Source organism: Homarus americanus, unplaced genomic scaffold (genome assembly GCF_018991925.1).
Source record: "Homarus americanus isolate GMGI-L3 unplaced genomic scaffold, GMGI_Hamer_2.0 scaffold56333, whole genome shotgun sequence".
Lineage (NCBI taxonomy): Eukaryota > Metazoa > Arthropoda > Malacostraca > Decapoda > Nephropidae > Homarus > Homarus americanus.
This window is the reverse complement of record NW_024734940.1, coordinates 12547908-12570856: the sequence shown is the minus strand read 5'-3', so window position 1 is coordinate 12570856 and position 22949 is coordinate 12547908. Positions and strand designations below refer to the sequence as shown.

At 51.9% G+C, this 22949-nt stretch overlaps 1 protein-coding gene across 6 annotated transcripts in view; it reads left to right on the top strand.

The window, feature by feature from the left end:
- LOC121870683 overlaps nt 1-22949 on the top strand; it is a 73633-nt gene that overhangs the window by 9641 nt on the left and 41043 nt on the right. For 4 of the 6 annotated variants that reach the window (XM_042372631.1, XM_042372626.1, XM_042372627.1 and 1 more), the window contains exon 1: nt 4935-5628. The exons of 1 other annotated variant lie outside the window; for it this stretch is intronic. In XM_042372631.1, coding sequence (XP_042228565.1) covers nt 4950-5628 — 679 coding nt within the window. In that variant the 5' untranslated portion in view covers nt 4935-4949. Of the gene's footprint in view, nt 1-4934; nt 5629-12154; nt 12176-21116; nt 21214-22949 lie in introns of those variants that run through there. One more of the 6 variants, XM_042372630.1, reaches the window with a different exon arrangement.

The window sequence follows — 22949 nt, the reverse complement described above, 5'->3', positions numbered from 1 at the left end:
TTTACCTGTGTGGCACCTGTGGGATACCTGTACAACACCTGTGGGATACCTGTACGACACCTGTGGGATACCTGTACGACACCTTTGGGATACCTGTACAACACCTGTGGGATACCTGTACAACAACCTGTGGGATACCTGTACGACACCTGTGGGATACCTGTACAACACCTGTGGGATACCTGTACAACACCTGTGGGATACCTGTACGACACCTGTGGGATACCTGTACAACACCTGTCAGAATGTTGTCGTTGTTGCAGCTTCCAGGTATTAAGTGGTCTGGTAGCCTCTCCTTCTGAACCCCTAGAGATTCAGACTCGTGAACCCGAAGCAGTAACCAGTGATTCATTATTCTGCTTCGGATCTCTAAACCTGGGTGGATATGGCTGGAGAGTTAGGTTAGGTGAAAGACTCTCTCTCTCAAGACTCTCTCTCTCTCAGCAGTACACAAGCTAACATGACCAACCACTAAACAAGTCTCACACACACACACACACACACACACACACACACACACACACACCGCCATACATCACCTAACACTAGACCTGAACTCATGCAGAGGTCAGGTTTCAGTGTGAGAGAGGGTGTAATCCTCGTGTGTATGTGTGTGCCCAGTATGAGGTGGCAGCACACACACACACACACACACACACACACACACACACACACACACACACACACACACACACACACACACACACACTTGTACGCGCTACAAAAAATGTGTGGCTTGTTGACTTGTGTTAGTGATGTAGGTAACGTGTGTGTGTGTGTGTGTGGGGGCAGAGTGGAGGAGAGGTGGCTGGTGGGGGGAGGAGGTGGAATTAAAAGTTACACTGACGGGGAGGTGAAGGAGGCGGCATATGATCTGGTAGTAGCCGCCACCTCTTCCACTGAGTCCAGTTCTTCCCGCCATTGAACCCCCCCTCATTCTTCCATACCTCTCCCCCCCTGTACCTCTCCTCGTCCTTCCCTACCTCTCCCGTACCTCTCCCGTCCTTCGCCTCTTCCCTCTCCTGTACCTCTCCCTCCCTTCCGTACCTCTCCCCCCCTACCTCCTCCCCCGTCCCTTCCCGTACCTCTCCCCGCCCTTCCGTACCTCTCCCCGCCCTCCCTGCCTCTCACCTCCCCTCTCCCGCCCTCCACCTCTCTCCACACTCCACCTCCTTGCGTTCAGGGACAGATAGGACACGCCAGAAAACGCACGTACGCACGCACACACACACCTGTTAATATGAACACGTGGTATACCTGGTCATACCTTTAGCTTAGGTTAGCATTAGGGTGATTAATCTTCAGGTGAATTAAACTGAGATGGGAAAAAACTCCTCAGGTGTTCCCAAATATTAATTATATCACCTGGCTATATTATGTATAGAGTATAGCGTATTTACCTGTTGGATATCTTTAATTACTCGATCACCATAGAGCACCATCACACAGTAGTCCTCCCACCTGTGATAATTAACTGGTGCTGATGACATCGTGAAGGAAAATCTGTTATCTTGCTTAATGATATCACGTTTATTGGTCACTGTAGGTGAGTGAGGTTAATTAGGAGTGGACAGGTAGCGGTAACACCTTGATGTGGGTGGTTGTGTTGGGTGGGTGTGGGGTAGGTGGCAGTGTTGTGGGTGGCAGTGTTGTGGGTGGTTGTGTTGTGTGGGTGTGGGGTAGGTGGCAGTGTTGTGGGTGGCAGTGTTGTGGGTGGCAGTGTTGTGGGTGGTAGTGTTGTGGGTGGCAGTGTTGTATGTGAATTGGTTTCATTTCACTAAATATATATAATCCTTTTAGCACGACCTGAAGAATCTCCACCCCAGCTTATTTCACCTGAAGATTACCCACCCTAACGCTTACCTAACCCCCAGGTAGCGTTAGGGTGGGTAATCTTCAGGTGAGCCGAGTAGATGCTTTAACACGAAATGTCACCTGTTGATTTGCCACAGATATAACCAATCAGATTCTTCCCTTGTTTGTGTGTATGGTGATCTTGTGCCGTTATTTATGCGTTGTTGATGTGTGTGTGTGTGGTGAATGATGTGTGGTGGTGGTGGTGGTAGAGAAGGGTGAGAGTTGCTTGCCGCACACCGTACTCGCCTGGCGTGACCTGTCGCCCAGAAACCACGATGCTCTGTGCCTCCCCGGGTCAACAAAATGCCCCCATGTACTGCCTAACTTGTCACTCGGTCTCGTCTCAGTTCCACACAAGTCCTTATGGTCGTTAGTGGCAGGTAAAGGTGTGTGTGTGTGTTGTGGTGTATGTGAACCAGAGGCGGGAGGGTTTGGTATGCGCTGCGGTGGCCAGGTAGCGGTAAGAATGGTTGGCCGTGTACGCACAGACGCCGCTTGGCCCGCACATTTGGCCAGGCCGTGTTGATGGACTTCTACGGGTGGGTACTGGCTGTAGAGGGAGGGTGTAGAGGTGTAGGGAGAGTATTGGAGGTGGTGTGGGTAGTGTTGGGGTCGTGGACGTAGAGAGTAAGTCGTACTGATGGACAGATGTGTGGTCGTGCGTCCGGCAGCGGCGGGGGGAGGTGAGGCTCGCCCGCCGCCCCCGGCCCCGCATACCTCCGCGCCTGGGCACATCGACTACGCTATACACTCGTACACACACCAAGCTTAACCCTTCCTTCCTCCCGCGTCTCCTCTCTTATTCTGCTTTATCCTTTCATCAGTACAGCGGTAAACTAAGTGGGAGGTCAGTAGACTTGCAGTACAAGCGTTCATGTTATGTTTGGGTAGCTGTGGGGAGGTGGGGTCTGCCCGGGTGGGAGGGGGGGGGGTGTTGTCCGTGGCCGCGGGCGGTGTGAGTGTGGCGGCAGGCGGCAGTGTTCACCAAGCCCCGACACTGAACGATTGTGTTAGTGCATGTAAGGAGGCATATTGACTCAGACCAGTGTTGTGGTGTGTTGTGGTGTGTGTCACTAGTGCCCAGGTGTGGTAGAGTGTGGTGCCCAGTGGTGGAGGTTACGGGTGAAAAGTTTTGTGTGTCGGCAGGGTAGTGTGACGCTGTTCTGTGCCCGCTGCGAGGTGCACACTGAGGGGCAAACACCCGCTTACTCAACTTGTACGCAGAACGCCTCTACCAACACGAGGACGAGACCACAGTGTTTATAGAGAGATGCGAGGTGGCCACACTTGGGGGACGGGAAGGACAGTGCACGCGCGTGTGTGTGGTTTAGGAGTGACTTGACCAGGAGCAGCAACACCTGTGGTGGGGGCAACGTCTCCACACCCCCTCCAACACTACCACACCCCCACCAAAACCTTCTTCTTCCCCACCAATGCTACCACACCTCCACCAGCACTACCCCCTTCACACACACACACACACACGTTTCATGGTGTTTTGACTGTACATAGTTGAGGTTGGGATCAGGTGATATAGGACCTTGGCCTTGCTTCCTCCCTCCCTACCTCCCTCCCTCCTACCCTTCCCTCCTACCTCCCTTCCTACCTCTACCTCCTTCCCTCCCTCCCTCCTACCCTTCCCTCCTACCTCTACCTCTCTCCTCCCTCTACCACACCAGCAACAGTTTACCAGCGGTGATCCACACACACTACTGGTCCCCACGCCCATACCTGTTCACCCACACCTGTACACCCACACCTGTACACCCACACCTGTACACCCACCTGTACACCCATACCTGTACACCCACCTGTACACCCCTACCTGTCTACCCACACCTATACACCCACACCTGACACACCCATATCTTTAAACCCACACCTGTCATTCATGTTAATTAAGTACAGGTATACAACCCTTTCCCCTCCATACCTAACTATACACCCCACGACTGTATACCTAACCCAAGTATACATACCTATTCTGTATACCTCAACACACACACACACACACTTGACCTCTACACTGATTATTTATACACAATACACTCATGAACTGGTCCTCTGGTGAATGATTGGTTTATTGTCTGTGTTTGGTTAGGTTTGGTTAGGTTACGTCAGGTTTGGTTAGGTTAGGTTACGTCAGGTTTGGTTAGGTTAGGTTACGTCAGGTTTGGTTTGGTTAGGTTACGTCAGGTTTGGTTAGGTTAGGTTACGTCAGGTTTGGTTTGGTTAGGTTACGTCAGGTTTGGTTTGGTTAGGTTACGTCAGGTTTGGTTAGGTTACGTCAGATTTGGTTACGTCAGGTTAGGTTACGTCAGATTTGGTTAGGTTACGTCACGTCAGATTTGGTTTGGTTTTAGTAATATAATCTGGGTTACTCAGCTCAAGGACCAACTCACTTTACACGCCCACCTCCTCGTGTAACCAGCTGTAGGTACACACACACACACACACACACAGGGATATTATAGTGTGGTGTGTGTGGTTTTTGTTTGTTTAAGTGTATATGTGTGTTTGTGTGTGTTGTAGTGTTTGACAGTGTTGACTCATGGGTGGTGTGGGTGGTCACTGTAAACCATGACGTCACTCTGGTTAACAACAGTTCACATCAGCCGCCATTATTGCGTTATACTACGTGTGTGTAACGTGACCCAGTGTGGCGCCGTGACCGACCCCCCCGCGCCACAAGCTGTTTAACGCCCCATTTCTATTTGTAGGGTCGAGGAGTAACAACACTGTAGGTCCTTTGTAATGCCGGACTGTGTGAGGACTTTTGGCGTGCTTAAGGCTCTTGTGTAGTGCCTCTTGTGTTGATCAAGAACTGCTCGTAGGAAGGTAGCAGTGAGTGTTGTCTGATGTGAGGTGAGCTGAGGCTGAGCTGACCACTAGCGAGGGGCGGGAGAAGTGGTCTTTGTGTGCTGGCCCAGAGCTCAGGTCACCCACTACTGTGTGTGTGGCAGCCAGGTCGTGTGGCGTGTATGGTGGTGTCTTGGTGGCGGAGCAAGTAGCAGTAGGTGGGTGGAGGGGATTAGTGGGTGTGGGCGGCGGGTGGACGGGGGGCGGCACGAGTATGGGGCGGGCGGGACGTGATGGTGTCGTGGCGAGTGTGCGGGTGGTGTAGTGGGGGACGCGGGCGCCGTCAGCACTACCGCTACGAGGTGGTGTACCGCCGTGACGACAGTCTCTACTCCGGCCCCGACTACCTCGAGTCTCTCCCCGGGGGCCGCGCCACCCCGCACCACCCACACCACGCCCACTACCATCTCCACCACCCACACCCCCAGCACCTCCACCACCGCCCCCCTCCGCCGCCACTTCACCCCCCCATAGATAGCCTCACTCGCCAGAACCGAGTCAACCACATACTGACTGCCCTGCACCACGCCCACCCGCCGCGCCACCCATCTTACGCCTACCGAAGTCACTGGGCGTCATCTGGACATCTGGGTGCTCCGCCTCCCAGGACAGCGGGTCTCCCACAGTGGCGATCCGCCCCCCTGCTGCCCCCGAACTACCGTGACCCCAGTGTATCGTCGAGAGACCTGAGCAGGGACACGTCCCGAGACATCAGTCTGGCGTCCAGCAGCGCTCACAGCACCAAGCCCCTCCTGCCTCACCTCCCGGGCCACCGTCCCCCTCCCCTCATAACCTCAGCCTCCACTCCCTCGCCCTCCAAGCCTTCCCACTCCCCGAGGACTCCTCTTTCTCCAGGCCCGCCAGGCTACCCCGAGGCCTTCACCTTCTCTCCGCTACACAACTTGTCAGTGGGTAAGCTGCGCTCCTCCTGCTAACCTGTATTTAATTAATTACCATATATCTGTATAAACCATCTCCCGCGTCACTCATGCAGCACCACACACCGTCTGTGGTGGTTGGTCACGTGAGCGGTGTGGTGACAACGTGTGTACTAGCACAGGCCGGGAGGGGGTGCTGCTGGTGTGTGTATGAAGCGGTAACTCGATAGGTGTGGTGCGGCCAGTGTCTGGGTGCCACACACACTGGTCCACACGGCACTGCCCTTCATTACCCACAGCTACAAGTTTCAGCACCAGAGTTGTAAATAAATATCAACATCTATTAATCATAACCCAGGCCATCACAACACACAACCATTGACCAGTCATTAACCTCAAGACCTGTTGTTTGGTACAGTCACTCGAGGCGTTCCTGTCAGCCTTTACGGTATGATAATATACAACAGTGAAACGTAGACGAATTGAACTGAAACTGTCTGCTTAACCACTTAATTACACTAAGAATTATGATACATTAATACCTGAACAACACCTATCACAATGGTTCATCAGTATAAGGTGTTTGTAAATACTTAGTGGAGCATTATTACAAGTTTCTTAAAGTCTAATGATCTTTTTGCCACTTAGAACACGTTATTATGCCTCGTGTGTGTGTGTGTGTGTGTGTGGCGGCAGCTGCTAGACGTCTTGTGAGAAGGCAGGTGAGAAACGGATGTACTGCTCCCCCCTCCTTCCTTTCCTCTCCTCCTTACCCCATCTTATTCCTTCGCCTCCTACCTTTCCCCTTCTCCCCTTCTCTTCTTCTTCTTAAGGGCCGCTTCCTGGCCACCTCGCCCCAGCTGTCACAATTCTGGCCAGACACGAGCCAGGCCGACCTCACACACCTGCCCTCACACACCTGCCCTCACACACCTGCCCGACTCCATCCGATGCTTTACCTCATCTTTATTCCCTCAGGGCACTACTCCTCCTACTACCTCTACCTGGCCAAGTTCCTCACCTCTTCTACCTGTATAGCCTCCATAGTTAGGTTAATGAGAGGTGTACAGGATAGGTTAGGATAGGATAGTCTCACTGTACGTCGTATGTATATAATGGTATTTTGCTTAAGGGAATAAGTCATCGTACTCGAGGGGTTGAATCATCGTACTCGAGGGGTTGAATCATCGTACTCGAGGGGTTGAATCATCGTACTCAAGGGGTTGAATCATCGTACTTAAGGGGTTGAATCATCGTACTCGAGGGGTTGAATCATCGTACTCAAGGGGTTGAATCATCGTACTCGAGGGGTTGAATCATCGTACTCTAGGGGTTAAGGCACTAAATAAGTCAGGCTATAAGTGTATTGATGTGCGGGCTCACTTAACCTATTGTAATTATGGTCATGTTAGGAGTGTTTGTTTATGCTGTGTTAGGTTAAGTTACGTTAGGTTACGTTAGGTTACGTTAGGTATTTAAACATAGAAGAATGATGTTTAGGTTTGAAGCAGTTACCATCACCACTAGCCCAACCAGTCAGTCCCCTACACTGTCCTGCCACATGTCATTACCTCCAGCAGCCCCCACCAATCTAGCCCCCCTACCACCACCACTAGCACCACCAGCCCCCTACTAGCACCACCACCAGTCAGTCCTCTACCTCCCTCGGCCCCGTACTGCCAGCAGCCCTACTATCTGCAACTCCCAGTCAGCCCTACTAGCACCTGGCCCAGTCAGCCCCTCTTTAGCACCACCAGCCCCAGTCAGCCCTACTAGCACCAGCCCCCAGTCAGCCCCTACTGGCACCACCAGCCCCCAGTCCAGCCCCCTACTAGCACTGCCAGCCCGAAACAGTCCTCCCAGTCAACGCTCCATGTGTCTGATAACCGATGCTTCCTTTCGCGTTATCCCAGCTAGTGATTCCTACCCTCCCTCCCTCTCTCCTTCCCCCTCCCCTCTCCTTCCCCTCCCCTCTCTCCTTCGCTGCTTCCCCCTCCCTCCAAATACTGAAGGAATGCGGTTGATGATACTATTGTGTGTGTGTGTGTGTGTGGGGTAATGCGTAAAAGGTAGTTGGTACTGTTGTGACTGTTGATGGTAGTGATGATGGTAGTGATGATGGTAGTGATGGTAGTGATGATAGTGGTGATGGTAGTGATGGTAGTGGTGATAGTTATGATGGTAGTGGTGATAGTGATGTTGATGATAGTGGTGATGGTAGTGATGATAGTGATGATGGTAGTGATGATAGTGATGATGGTAGTGATGATAGTGATGATGGTAGTGGTGATAGTGATGATGGTAGTGGTGATAGTGATGATGGTAGTGGTGATAGTGATGATGATGGTAGTGATGATGATAGTGGTGTAGGGGTTAGGTGCTGTCCCTCTCATCCTTATACAGTATTGTGCTGACCCGCAGGTGAGTATCAGGTAACAGTGGTCATAAAACCTCATACTACCACCCTTATTCTCTCTCTCTCTCTCTCTCTCTCTCTCTCTCAGCATCTATATACCTGTAGGGCGTCCTGACAGGTAACGCACCCGGGAGGTTTAAAGGCTGGGTGTGATGAAGGCTTTTGTGGAGTACTTTACGGTGGCCTGGAGTGTGTGGTGTGCTGTGGGTGTGATAGAGTGTGTGGTGTGCTGTGGAGTGTGTGAGGTGTGTGTGGGTGTGATAGAGTGTGTGAGGTCTGGAGTGCTAACCCTACCTAACCCCATCAAAAAGCATTAGGGTGGTTAATCTTCAGGTGATTCATAGCTTCTTGTGTTTGTGTTGGGGGAAGGAGTAGGTATGGGGGGGGGTGATGTGAGAGGTAATTAGTGTGAGGTGTGGAGGTCCCCCAGGTAAAATGTGTTTATCTCACCTGTGTCTGATTACTACCTCACCTCGCTACCACCTTCTTCCTCTCTTCCCCTCCATGCTTCTTCTTCTTCTTCACCCTCCTCCTCTTCCTCCTCTCTTCTTCTTCACCCTCCTCCTCTTCCTCTCTCTTCTTCTTCACCCTCTTCCTCCTCTCTTCTTCTTCTTCACCCTCCTGTTCCTCCTCCACATTTTTCTGTTATTAATATTTTCTTGCTGTTTGTCTTGTAATTTATAAGTATATAGTACGTAATTGATGATAGCAGTGTACATATGCTTAAACCTAAACCTACCCCCAGGTAACGCTAGGGTGTTTAATCAACAGGTGAGATATACACACCTTCATCTCATTACCTGTTCATTCATTAATACACCTGTGTTGTATTTTGTTTACCTTATTCTCCTGTTTACAATATTTTTTGTTCCTCTTTCCTTTATGTTAATCGCGTGTTGCCTTCTTTTTGCCTCTGTCTCTCTCTCTCTCTCTCCACCTCACCCTCTCTCTCCCCACCCCTGCCTCTCTTTCTTCCTACCCCCTTCATCTATTTTGATGTGTTGTTGAATGTTGGCAGGCTGGGGGGATGAGTCAATCTATGTGGGGGCGTGAGGAAGGATATGTGGGGGGCGTGGAGTCAGTGTATGTGGGGGGCGTGAGGAAGGATATGGGGGCGTGAGGAAGGATATGTGGGGGGCGTGAGTCAGTCTATGTGGGGGCGTGAGTCAGCCTGCAAGATAGAGACTAGGATATTATATCCTCCTGTGCACCCTACTTCCCCCCTCGACAGTACACCACTACTCCCTCACGACAGTACACCACTGCTCCCCTCGACAGTACACCATCTCCCCCCTCCGACAGTACACCACTACTCCCCTCACGACAGTACACCTCTCCCCTCACGACAGTACACCACTACTCCCCCTCGACAGTGCTACCCCTCGACAGTACCTCTCCTCGACAGTCACCCTGCTTCCTCGACAGTGCCCTTCCCCTCACGACAGTACCCACTACTCCCCCTCAGACAGTACCACTCTTCCCCTCACGACAGTACACCACTACTCCCCCCTCGACAGTACACCTACTCCCCCTCACGACAGTACACCCTACTCCCCCCTCGACAGTACCACTACTCCCCCTCGACAGTACACCACTACTCCCCCCTCTCGACAGTACACACTTCTTTCCCTCACGACAGTACACCACTACTCCCCCTCGACAGTACACCCTACTTCCCCTCACGACAGTACACCACTCCCCCTCACGACAGTACACCACTTTCTCCGACAGTACACCCTCTCCCCCTCACGAGAGTACACCATCTCTCACGACAGTACCCACTACCCCCTCCGACAGTACACCTCCATTCTCCGACAGTATTCCTCCCCCCCTCACGACAGTACACCTCTCCCCCTCGACAGTACACCCTACTCCCTCACAGCATTAGTGAGTCCCACACTAACACTATACAGGTGTGTCCGTTAATGACCCGGCAGGTATGTAGAAACACAGGTAAATAAAGACAATATTAATAACTTATCACAGTTCACTAATTGGAGACCCAGGCAGGTGTTTGTTTGATTTAATGAGGTAGAGACATAGACATACAGGTGAGAAGAGACAGGATAACAGGTTTGGACTCAAGAGATATCGCCTCGTAGATGTTTATTTTGCAGGTGAGTGGGAGGGAGGCATGAAGAGAAAGGGGGTAAAGGAAGGGGAGGGGGTAAAGGAGGAGGGGGGTAAAGGAAGGAGGGAGAAACAATGAGAAAACAACTGTAGCAGGAAATAGGAAGAGTAGAAAGTGAGGCTTACAAGGCGTTGGTCTTTAAGTTGTTATTTTATGGCGTGTGTGTGTGTGTGTGTGTGTGTGTGTGTGTGTCCCTTAGGGCCAGACCTCTCCCTCTCTCCTCTCCCTCCTGCTTACATACTGGTAGCGGCGGGGAGGGTGGAGTGAGGGGGTTCTGCTGCTGTTTATCAAGAGGAGAGCCCAAGTGAGGTAAACACTGGAGCAGAAATAGCTGGAGAGTGGGTAGGAAGAGAGAGGGATGCCATCACCTCCTCCCTCACCACCATCACCTCTCCTCCCCTACTATCCTCCTCCTCACCATCTCCTCTCCTTTCACTAATCACCTCTCCTCCCCTCACCACTATCACTTCTCCTCACCATCTCCTCCCTCCTACCCATCTCTCCCTCCACCACCACTATATCGAGGCTCCATTAGATGTGAAACCACCCACTAAAGAGCTATATATAGAGATGAAAGTCCGTTATATCGAGGAAGTCCGTTACATGGAGAGAAAAGTCCGTTATATAGAGGTTTCACTATAAATTTGAGGTGTTTTGGGAAGAACGAAGGTTCTTTACTAGGACCTCTGTTCGTGACCCAGGAGGTGAACCAGGTGTATGGGACCAATCAACACCCAACCTGTAGCAGGACGACTGTGAGACACCTGTGGAGGTTTCCGGGTTATGTAGTGGAGATAGTGACCACTGTGGAGGTTTCCGGGTTGTGTAGTGAGGAGGTTGTGACCTGACCAGCACCAGCAGGATGTGGGCTCTACAGCTGCTCCTTCCCATGCATGTCTGTCGGCACGTCTCACAGTACTGACCACAGGCTGAATAACACGAGAGAGAGAGAGAGGTCACAACCCCCCACTACTGAGAGAGAGAGAGGTCACAACCCCCCACTACTGAGAGAGAGAGAGAGAGAGAGACTAGGTGTTGTGATATTTACATAATTTTGGACGGTTCTTATCCACACTTTTATATTAAGTTAGTTCAGGTGTGATGATTAGCCTAACAGGTGTGATGGAGTGTAAATGTCAGCCAGTGTGAATGTCAGCCAGTGAGCGTCAGCCGATGTAGTGTCATCCAGTGTGAGCGTAATGATGTAATCTGGCCGTCTTGGGCGGTCAGCCGGGTATGTCTCGTTCAACACACAACGGAGAAAGTTCAAATTCTCTTAATGAAATGGAGAGTAGGTGATGGGGAAGTGTGAGGAGGGAAGGGTAAGGTGTGCGTGGGTGGTGACGGGTCTGTGGGGGTAGTTGGGTGGGGGGTGTATCTGTCACTAAGGTCACTCACTCTGTTACTCCTGTGCTCCTGTCACTAAGGTCACTCACTCTGTTACTCCCTGTCACTAAGGTCACACTCACTGTCACTAGGTGTCATCTGTCCTCCTTGTTGCTCCCAGCCCCTCAGGTCACTCATTAAACTGACAGAGTGTTGTAGTTACAGGGTGAAGGAATGTCGTTAAGGGCGTCGTTGTGGTGGGGGGCTAAGGGTGAGGGAGCTATGGGTGGGGAGCTGTGGTTGGGGGCTATGGGTGGGGGGCTATGGGTGGGGGCTGAGGGTGGGGGGCTAAGGTGGGGAGTGAGGTGGATGGGAGATGGAGAGAATGTGTCATATCATGCTGTGGATTATATGGAGAGAAGTCCGTTATTGAGAGGTTTTTCTGTACGGGACTCACTTTTAACACCACTGAAAATATAAATAAATAATAGATATAATTTATGATTTTTTTTGTGTGTGATTTGAAACTTTGAAACTTTTTGAAATTTTGTTAAACTTATTGAAACTATTAATGAAGTTTTATAAGATGTATCAATAAAGGTGATTAACAAGTCTAATATATTTTTGCTTTTTCAGGTGAGTTCAGGGCGAGGTGTTAGCGAGGTAGGGGCTGTCGTTACTACAATAAGATGAAGTTAACGAATGATGGTAAACAGCGAGAGTTAGTATGTCAATGAAACCCTCCATATAACGGACTATTTGAGAGAAATTCGTTATATCGAGGGTTCGTTAAATGTGAAACCCTCTATTTAACGGACTATTTGGAGAGGAAAGTCCGTTATATCGAGGGTTCGTTAAATGTGAAACCCTCTATTTAATGGACTATTTTGGAGGAAAGTCCGTTATATCGAGGGTTCGTTAAATGTGAAAACCTCCATATAACGGATTGTATACAGAGAAGTCAGTATATGGATGTATTACTATAGTCAGGACAGGTAAGATAATGGAGGGAGGGTAGGGCCTGGCTAGTGGGGGACCCAATTGGGCAGTGAGAGGACCTGGCTAGTAAGGAAGGACCTGGCTAATGGAGGACCTGGCTGTGGGGGACCTGGCTGTGGGGACCTGGCTATGGGGAGGGACCTGTGGCTAGTGGGGGACATGGCTGGTAGGGGACCTGACTAGTTAGGAGGACCTGCTAGTAAGGGGACCTGGCTGAGTGTTTCGGTGGGTGGAGTGGGCGGAGAGTCAGGCCGTTGCGCACTTAATACCAAAAACTACGCTTATGTTAGGTCAAGGGAGGAAGAGGTCTGGGGAGTGAGTGAGGAGGAGGGTTAGATTTGGGTGAGGATCTGGATGTTGGTTGGGGTAGGGAGAAGTGTCTCGTTAACCGGTTGGCTAGAACTTGTAACTGTAAGCAAGAGTCAAGACTTGCCTCCACCGTTAAAGGTCGACCTTTACTGACCCTCGCCTGCTTGTGGGGTTACCTGCCTCCCTCCCCTAGCTGGTGTGATGTACATAATAATAGTTTGCCCCTCGTGTCAACAGGGATTGGCCAGCAAGGGACCACCTAGGCGTGGATTTGTTTAGGTGTGTAAAGCTGTTAACACAGCTTAGCTACTCCCTGGAGTTAACAGGCTTCACTGACCAGTGTCAAGGAATGGTCCAGGAAGACCGGACAACTCCTTAACTGCACTGGCTAACCTGCAGAATACGATCCGCAAATCGATTAACATCAGGTTCTAATTACTGCTGGGTAGACAGGTCAAATGGAATTAATAAACATTTATAATTTCACCCTGCGGGGACCAGACCAGTCCACTCACTTGGGAGGAGATTGCTGACCATTACAACACATGTATGCAGTTATCATTCTCTTGTTTGTTGCTTGTCGCTGCTTGAGGGCTGGGTGGTGCTGGGAGTGAGGGCTGGAGTGGTGTGCTGGGGTGAGGCTGGGTGGTGCTGGGAGTGAGGCTGGGTGGTGCTGGGGTGGGGGCTGGGTGGTGCTGGGGTGAGGCTGGGTGGTGCTGGGGTGAGGGGCTGGGTGGTGCTGGGAGTGGGGCTGGGTGGAGGTGGGGGGCTGGTGGTGCTGGTGTGAGGGCTGGGTGGTGCTGGTGGTGGGGCTGGGTGGTGCTGGGAGTGGGGCTGGGTGGTGCTGTGGAGTGGGGGCTGGGTGGTGCTGGGGTGGGGAGGGCTGGGTGGTGCAGAGGTGGGGGCTGGGTTGGTGCTGGGTGTGGGGCTGGGTGGTGCTGGGGTGAGGGCTGGGTGGTGCTGGGGTGGGGCTGGGTGGTGCTGGGTGGGGCTGGGTGGTGCTGGGGAGTGAGGGGCTGGGTGGTGCTGGGGATTGGGGAGGCTGGGTGGTGCTGGGGAGTGGGGGCTGGGTGGTGCTGGGGTGGGGGCTGGGTGGTGCTGGTGTGAGGGCTGGGGTGTTGCTGGGGTGAGGGCTGGGTGGTGGTGCTGGGTTGGGGCTGGGTGGGTTGCTGGGGGTGAGGCTGGGTGGTGCTGGGAGGGGTGGGCTGGGTGGTTGCTGGGGTGGGGCTGGGTGGTGCTGGGGGTGAGGCTGGGTGGTGCTGGGGTGAGGGCTGGGTGGTGCAGTGGGGGCTGGGTGGTGCTGGGGTGAGGGCAGGTGGGTGGTGCTGGGAGTGAGGCTGGGTGGTGCTGGGGGTGGGGGCTGGGTTGGTGCTGGAGTGATGGGGCTGGGTGGTGCTGGATTGAGGCTGGGTGCAGGAGAAGGTATCAGGCTGAGTGGAGGAGGTGAGGACCTTGTTAAGCGCACTTGGGGTGAGGCTGGGTGGGTGCTGGGAGTGAGGCTGGGTGGTGCTGGGAGTGAGGGCTGGGTGGTGCTGGGTGAGGCTGGGTGGTGCTGGGAGTGTGGGCTGGTGGTGGGAATGGGAGCTGGGTGGTGCTGGGAGTGGGGCTGGGTGGTGCTGGGGTGAGGGCTGGGGGTGTCTGTGGCCGTCAGGAGACAAAGCCTTGTAGTGTCTTCCCTCCCCTAATTGTCAGATTAACGGGTATACTCTCCCCCCACGCTGCCAGGGGTCGCTCCTCTTGTGGCAGGTGTGTAGTGGTGGTGCAGGTGTGTGGAGTACAGGTGTGTGGTGGAGGTGCAGGTGTGTGATGGTGCAGGTGTGGTGGGGTGCAAGTGTGTGGTGGAGGTACATGTGTGTGTATGGTGGAGGTGCAGGTGTATGGTGGTGGTGGGGCAGGTGTATGTTGGTAGAGGTACAGGTGTGTGTTTGTAGAGGTGCAGGTGTGTATGGTGGTGGTCGGATGCAGTGAGGTGGGCGTGCAGGTAGCAACAGGTGTGGGTCGTTGGCTGTGGGGCCACCGTGGAGGAGGTGACGGAAGAATGCTGGAGCCGGGCGCCTGCGCTTGCCCTTCCTTCCTCCTACCCTCCCTCACCCTTACTCTCTCCCCTCATCTCTCCTCCCCTCCTTCTTTTTCTTCCTCTCTCTTCCCTCTCTTTTCCTCTCACCTTTCCTCCCCTTCCCTCCCTGCCCTACTACTCACTCATTGCCCATCACAGTCACCTTCTCAAGGTCAGCCAGGCAGGTGTTAGAGGTGGGAGGTGTGAATAGAGGAGGGAGGTGGAGGTGTTGTTGTTATGTTGTACTTAACACCCTGGCACTGCTGCCCTCCCCCTCCTCCTTCCCCCCTCTACCTGGGTGCCAAACGACCTTGCTCCACCTGCTGACCTCGCTCACTAACCTCTCGCTGGATCATGTGTCCGTCTGATTCGTTTGGTGTATTGAAGTGAATGATATGCCGGTACAGGTCAAGTATCGGATCACCTGAGGTTAATTCACTAGTTTATGTACTGTGAATTAAAACTACACCTTAACATTACCTGCGGGGTTGGGTTTTGGGTTATGGTTTGGGTTGGTTGATTGGTTTTTGTCTCCTTGCACTTCCTTCCAGCTACTGTACTACCGCAGGAGGTGGGGGGGTGAAGAGGTTCCTGCTGGAAGGGTCGACGGGTGTGAGAGTCAGTATAGAGTCATTATAAACAATTGAAGGTAACAGGAGCCCCAGGTGTGTGTGTGTGTGTGTGTGTGTGTGTGTGGGACAAGGTATAGCCTCAAGGTCTTTCTCTTCCCCCCCTCCCTTTCCTCCCCTCCTTTCTCCCCCCCTCCTTTCCTCTCTACCTCATCTCTCCTCTTCCTTTATCCCCATTCATTTCTCCCCTCATTTCCTTGCCCCCTACCTCCTCCCCCTCTTTTACTCTTCCTACCACTTCCCCCTGTTCCTCTTCCCCTCCCTTCCTCTCCCTCCCCTCAGCTCTAACAAGACCATTATTTAGTTCAGTGACTTTTCCTTTCCTCAGTCTCTTGTGGTTGTCTCTCTCTCCTTTTCCTCCTGCCTCCCTTTTGCCCCCCTTTTCTTTCCTCCTTCCTCCTGATGGTAGTGGGGGTACAGGTGAGTGTTGGGGAGTATACAGGTGGAGGGTGCAGGTGTTGGTGTTAGAAGTGCAGGTGCCCTGCACACACACACTGGTCTGGTGTGTGCTGTAGCCTCCCCAACCACTTGTACCTGAGTCAGGTCATGGACGGTCAATGTTACGATTGCTTGGTGTGTGTGTGTGTGTGTGTGTGTGTGTGTGTGTGTGTGTGTGTGTGTGTGTGTGTGTGTGTGTGTGTGTGTGCTTAAAGTTGCGTGACTTTCCATATATTTCATTAGTGCAAATTTCATTATCACATTTCACCCAAAACAGTTAAGCTGGTTTTCTTAAGCTTAGAATAGTCAATTAATGGAATTTAGATGAAAAAAATAAAGCTTATCTAATTTAATTCTATTTTTGGGTTGGATATTTCTTGGGTGAGTTGGCCTCTCGGCCTCTCGTGGGTCAGCCTCTCTTGTGTGGGTTAGCCTCTTATTGGGTTAGCCTCTCTTGATGTGGTTAGCCCTCTCTCTCGTGTGGGTTAGGTTAGGTTAAGTAAAAGATGATTTGGTTTCATAGAGTTGATTGATGAGGTGTGTGTGTGTTGAATGGAACTGAGTAGGGCGATCGTTGGTTTTGTTAGAAACAGGTTAATGACTCGGAAGTACACACAGGTAACACGTTACAGGAACTGACGAGAGAGAGAATTACTCTGGTCACCTCACCTGTACATTAAAGGTTACAGGTGACTAAAACTATGTTAACATCTGGGGTTGAGAACGTGACTCTTAGGCGTGATGTATTTCCTTCGATGACCTGTTAGGACTCCCCCGGCCCCCTCCTGCAGATCCCCAAACCTACGTAGGACCCTTTTAGAGACGGCTCCTAGATCCCAAGCCTGATGTGATGCTGCCAGACCTGTATAACGCCTGCACCTGCTTGAGAACCCTGCTTAGGGCTCCTGTCTCCTTAGGACCATTTAAGTTCCTTGACATGTAGGACTGACACTCTTAGGCTCACCAAATTCACTCTAACAAACAAAGTGTATCAGTAAGAGACAAACAAACAAGACCCACACTGGATGTAAACAAAGAGACGTGAGGACAAGAAGGAGTTCAGTGTTACCAGAGAAAACAGGTGAGTGGTGAGTGGCTGATTACAGGTGTGGGTGGGGTGGGGTGGGAGTTAATGGTCATGTGTGTGTGTGTGTGCGCAAAAAGTGTATTCTCGCGGAACACAACTGTAGGAGCATCAGGGCTTCATTATCCATAAACAACTACGCTGGACTGGCCTATTTACCCCTTGGACGACAGTAGACTGCCAGAGCAGCTACTTTGGTCACCTAACGAATAGTAAACGTAATGCTGTGGGCAGTTGACAGGTACAGTATACGGATAGTCTTAAGACAAACCTGAAAAAGTACCAAATCGACCCCCTCACCTGGGAGACGATTACTCCACACTAACGCTTGGAGGAGCACCACACGAGAAGGTGTCAATATTTTCGAGTTAACCCGACTGCAAACCGAGCGAGACAAGACGCTGCCGCCGCCCTCCGCACTAGATGTAGCCCCTCCACCTGTCCAACATACTGTATGTGAACGACTCTGCCGGTCCCGTATCGACTTCTTTAGTCACCTCAGAACTCACCAACCTAGGTGACATCCTTAATAACTCATAACATTGTATCATAGCTGGATAATCGTCATACTTGATTCAGAGTGATAGCAAAGTAGTAGTAGTGTGTGTGTGTGTGTGTGTGTGTGTTTACGAGTCCTCACAGGTGGGGTGTATCGTGTAATATTCACCTGTGAGGATTGATTAGTGGTCGAGAGAGAGAGAGAGAGAGGCACTACCTTCACCTGGCTTCTGTAGAGTGCCAGTAGGTACAGCATAAGAGGTCAGCAGCCCAAGGCGGTCATGATTGTAGGTGTGGTGGAGGTGTTGAGGAGCCCAGCAGGAAGTGGACTGGTTGAGACACGGTAGTACCCACCCTCACCCACCAGCTTACATCCAGTCACCCTCACTCACCCACACACCCACCTACAGAGCGCTTAACGTGTTCTCTGTTTAGTTTACTTCACTACAACACCTCTCACCACCAGAATATTTGGACACGTCCCCAGGCCTACTGTAGCAAGGTCTCCTCTCCACAGCCTACTGACGAAAGCCACCAGTCCAGGTGTTGTCTCTCACCTGTGTGTTTGAGTGATGCTGAGACACTTGGGTGTCTGGGGAGACGGTGTTGGAGGGGGTGAGGGAGGGATAGAGGGCAGGGTAGGTCAGGAAAGGGCTGACGGTGAGCACGGGGAGGTGGGGATGGCAGAAAGGGTGACGGTGGGTAAGGAGAGAGGTAGGGGGTGGGAGTGAGATGGGCCGGAGTGATGGTGTGATCAGGCAGGTAATGAGGGCGTGTAGCGGACCAATCATGTGTGATGGTGTACCCGGCAGGCCAGGCGTGGGAACCTGGGTGCCTCCTGCTTTAGCATGTGTCATCCTGCACGCCCACACTGCCCTTCCTCCTCCACGCCCACACTGCCCTCCCTGCTCACGCCCACTGCCCTCCCCTCCTCCACGCCCACACTGCCCTCCCTCCTCCACGCCCACACTGCCCTCCCCTCCTCCACACTCCCTGCCCTCCCCTCCCTCCCGCCCCACACTGCCCTCCTCTCCCACGCCCCACTGCCCTCCCTTCTCCCACCACGCCCTCCCTCCCACGCTGCTACCTCCTGGCCCCTCCCACACACAGGTGTGGTGGTGGTAGTGAAGATTATAGCATCATATCGCAGTGATTAGGTGCTCGGGGCGCTTACCTGGGATGTAACGACAGTCTGTGGTATAGCAGGTAGGGAGAGGAGGGAGGAAGGAGGTATATAAGGGAGGACAGGGAGGATATAGCAGGAAGGGAGAGAAGTTGGTGGAGCTATAGCCAATGTTTGCGTCTTCAGATAAGGTTTGTTTATGACTCTCAGGACAGTGTGGGTCGTGAGGCAGAAAATGGGAGGTCGTCATCTGTACACACACCTTGTACAACCCTTCAGCCATCACCTTCATCCATCTCGACCCCACCCTCCTCCTCCATCTATCACGACCACCCTCCTCCTCCATCTATCCCGTCCCTCCCTCCATCCATCTAACACGACTTATCCCTTCCTTCTATCCTCCATCCATCACGACCACTCCTTCTCTTCTCCGACATATATTAAATAGAGGAATTCTGATTGGTTTAGCCTCTGGTTCCGTCTCGCCAATCAAAAAAGAGACGTCATCGTTCAAGAATCAAAACAAATATGGCGGCGATGAGACGTTTCATTGGCCAGGACGAGGACATTGAATCCTAAATATATGATAAACACGTGAGGAGAAGTAGGGAGGAGAGACGGAGGAGAGTAGGGGAGAGGAGAGAGGAGAGAATATAACAGGGAGGAGATGAGGTATGGGAGGGCGGGGCATATAGTGGGGGCATATAGTGAAGGGTGGGGCATATAGTGAAGGGTGGGGCATATAGTGAAGGGGTGGGGCATATAGTGAAGTGGGCGGTGTATGTACTGGAGGGCGGGACATATACTGGAGGAGGGGCATATAGTGAAGGGCTGGGTGTATTCTGGAGGGTGGGGCATATACTGGAGGGAGGGGCATATAGTGAAGGGCTGGGTGTATAGTGATGGGGGCGGGTAGATACTGGAGGAGGGGCATATAGTGAAAGGGCTGGGTGTATACTGGAAGGGGTGGGGCATATAGTGATGGGGGGGCGGAGATACTGGAGGGGGAGGGCATATAGTGAAGGGGGCTGGGTGTATAGTGATGGGGGGCAGGGTAGATACTGGATGGGGCGGGACAACCTGAACCATGGGAATTTGCATGCATGCCCAGACACCCATCTCACCCCTTGCCCTGCCCGGCCTCAGGTGAACCAGCATCCTCCTTCCCCCACCTGTGTCACTCACAAGAGCCCCTAACCGTGTCATAACTGGCCCTGGAAAAGGTGCTCCCCTCTGCCCGTGCCATTGCCCCTCTTCCCAGTCACCGTCCCTCTCCTTTACCCTGAACCTGAACTCATTATCACCTATAATTAACCTTGACAATATGGATACAGGTGTTAATATAGGTGGTTGTGTGTGTTGTGTGTGTGTGTGTGTGTCCAGTGGGTGTCACGACACGTTGAGGACGTGTCGTGTGTGGTTTGGGGGGTGGGGCGTACTATTTAGTCAACCATAAGTGTAGGTGTTGCCTCAGGTGTCCTCTGGGGAATATTTAACTGGGATTATTTACCAGGTTAGGTTAGGTTAGGGTTTGAGTTTTTTTATATAATTTTTTTAACCAATACCATGAAACGATCTGGTAAACACACAACACACACACAGGAAGGTCCTAAATTATAACCTAGCTACTAATAACAACAGGGCTGAGGTACACCTTCTTTATTGTGACTGGGTGTACCTGTATCTACCTGCAACCCCCCTCACCTGTGTAGATACTCTCACCTCATTCCTCTGCTGAAATACACTGAGACACTATACTGCTACACTACACTACACACTACACTACACACTATACTACACCTCACTTATACTTTTGATTTATAAGTAATGAGACACTGATCCACCTCACCACTTGCCTCCATTAAGGAAATAAATTGGCCGGGATGAGAGTAATTCTTTAGAGACGAGTGACTTTCTTTCAGGCAGGAAACAGAGAAGACAGGTACAATGGGGGATGTGTGTGTGTGTGTGTGTGTGTGTGTGTGTTGTGTGTGTGTGTGTGTGTGTGTGTGTGTGTGAGATAAAAGGTAGGCAAGGAGATAGATTTTAAGTAGAAGTGTGTTGGGGAGAAGGCAAGGAAGAGGTCGTGGTGTTGTAGGGAGGGAGGAAGGAGGTGGACAGGGAGAGAGAGGGAGGGAGTGACGCAGGGGAGTGGAAGACGCGGGGGAATTTTGTGGTTCTCACGGTGAATAAAAATATAATTAAAAGAAGTCAAGTGTGAGAGCTGAAACACACCTGAAGGTGGTGGTGGAGGACAGGGTGCTGAGATGTGGAGGAGGAGGAAAGATGGGGAGGTGCTGGGTTGTACTTGAGTGGGTCGTGGCTGCTCCTCTGACTTAGTACAGTATAGGGGCACCGAATGAGAGGTAAACAATGTGTTGCTCTATGTATCAGTGAGAGGGAGAGATCCACACCCTCTCCTTCCTTCCCGATTTAATTGATTATCATTTGTTTTGTATTTGATCGTCATTTGTTTTTTATTTGATTATCATTTGTTTTTGTTGTTGTTACAGGTGAGTTGCGGTACACAGGGGTGGTGTCCGCGGCTGATCACCTCAACACTACTGCCACCTCCTGCTCCCCCTCCTTCAGCCAAGACCTCTAGAACCTGTGAGTTACTCTACTGTCAACAACAACAGTGTCTTCTCTACCTCTACTCTCCTCCACTCCTCCACTCCCTCCTCCCTCCCTCCCTACCTCCTACCTCCTCTACCTCCTCCCCTCCTCCACTCCCTCCACTACCTCCTCTCCTCCTCCCTCCCTCACCTCCCTACCTCTTCCTCCACCTTTGGCCTGTCATTGAGCCGGCCAGCTCAAACTTTACTTCTACAGTGCGTGTGAGTGTTAAGCCAGCACACACACACACACACACACACACACACACACACACACACACACACACATATGTATAAATAGAGGTCGGGGGCAATGAAACGTTAATATCCTACACGTGTCCGAGGAGAGAGGTTGTTTACAAGGCACCACATTGGATCACTACTTATTACCACCTCTAAATCCCATCCAACTAGTGGTGTCCCGGATCCTAACCCCACCCACCCACCACCCACCCGTACCCACACTGCCTCTGAATATTGATGATCCCTTGTTCAGTATGATAAAGACCTTGGATGAATTTGTCTTCGGGGCGTGATTGAATTTACTAATGGTGATGAGGCTTAACTGTCGACGTCTATCATGTGTGTGTGTGTGTGTGTGTGTGTGTGTGTGTGTGTGTGTGGTAGCTATGAGGTGAGTGGATGGGTGGGTGGGCAGGAAGAACCTTATGACTAACTGACCACCCACCCACCCCACCAAACCCACCCCAACCCACTCAAACCCCACCCTAACCCACTCAAACCACCCTAACCCACTCCAAACCCACCTAACCCACTCAAACCCACCCCAGTTTTCCAGGCGTGTCTTGTGTTGGTAAAGTTTTTATCATGGAAGCACTGATGTCTGCATGTGTGTTACTCATGTGTCAGTTTGGGGAGGGAGGGTGGTGGGGGAGGGAAGGAGGGAGAGATAGGAGGGATGGTGGGGGAGAGGGAGGGTAATGAGGAAAGAAGTAGGAAGGGGTGATGAAAGAGGGAGAAACAATGGAGATGGGACGGGGTGGTGAGGAGAGAGAGAGAGAGAGAGAGAGAGAGGTGATGGGTGGAGGACGAAGAAGGGCGTAGGCAGAGACAGGGCGGTGTACTACTAGATGAGGGCACAAAGGGTCATGGGGGCGCCACCTAAACCCCCCCCCCAGCCCACCCACACACAGGAATCGCCAAATAAGAGCATTAGCCCTTACTGATCGTGTAGTGAAGGAAAAACATTATCCTCCTCCCTCCCTCCCCTCCTTCACCACCCTCCCTCCCTCTCCTTCCTCCCTCCTCCCTCCCCCCCTTTTAACCTCTGCTGTAAATAAACACACAGAGTTCAATAACCACTTAGCCAGTAACTTTTATCGACTGTGCCGGCGTGTTGAACAAGTGATATTGGGGGTAAGGGAGGGGTAGGAGGGTAGGGGAGGGAGAAAGATGGGTTGGGGGAGATAGGGGTGAGGGATGGGGGTAGTGGTGGGGTCAATGATAAGTTACCGAACCTGTACATGACCTGACCCTGACCTGAACCTGTTTATAAATGTTTATCGCTACCCCCAGGTAGGTCTTATGGTCCAGTAAACTGTTTGTTCTTGCACGACTTTCTTAATTACTCGCCACACCCAGGTAACTCAGGTGTACTTGAGGGGAACTTGGTACGATGTAGTCTCTCTCTCTCTCTCTCTCTTCTCTCTCTCTCTCTCTCTCTCTCAGTAAACTGTGTCGTGTGGAATTAACTTCACACCTGACAACACC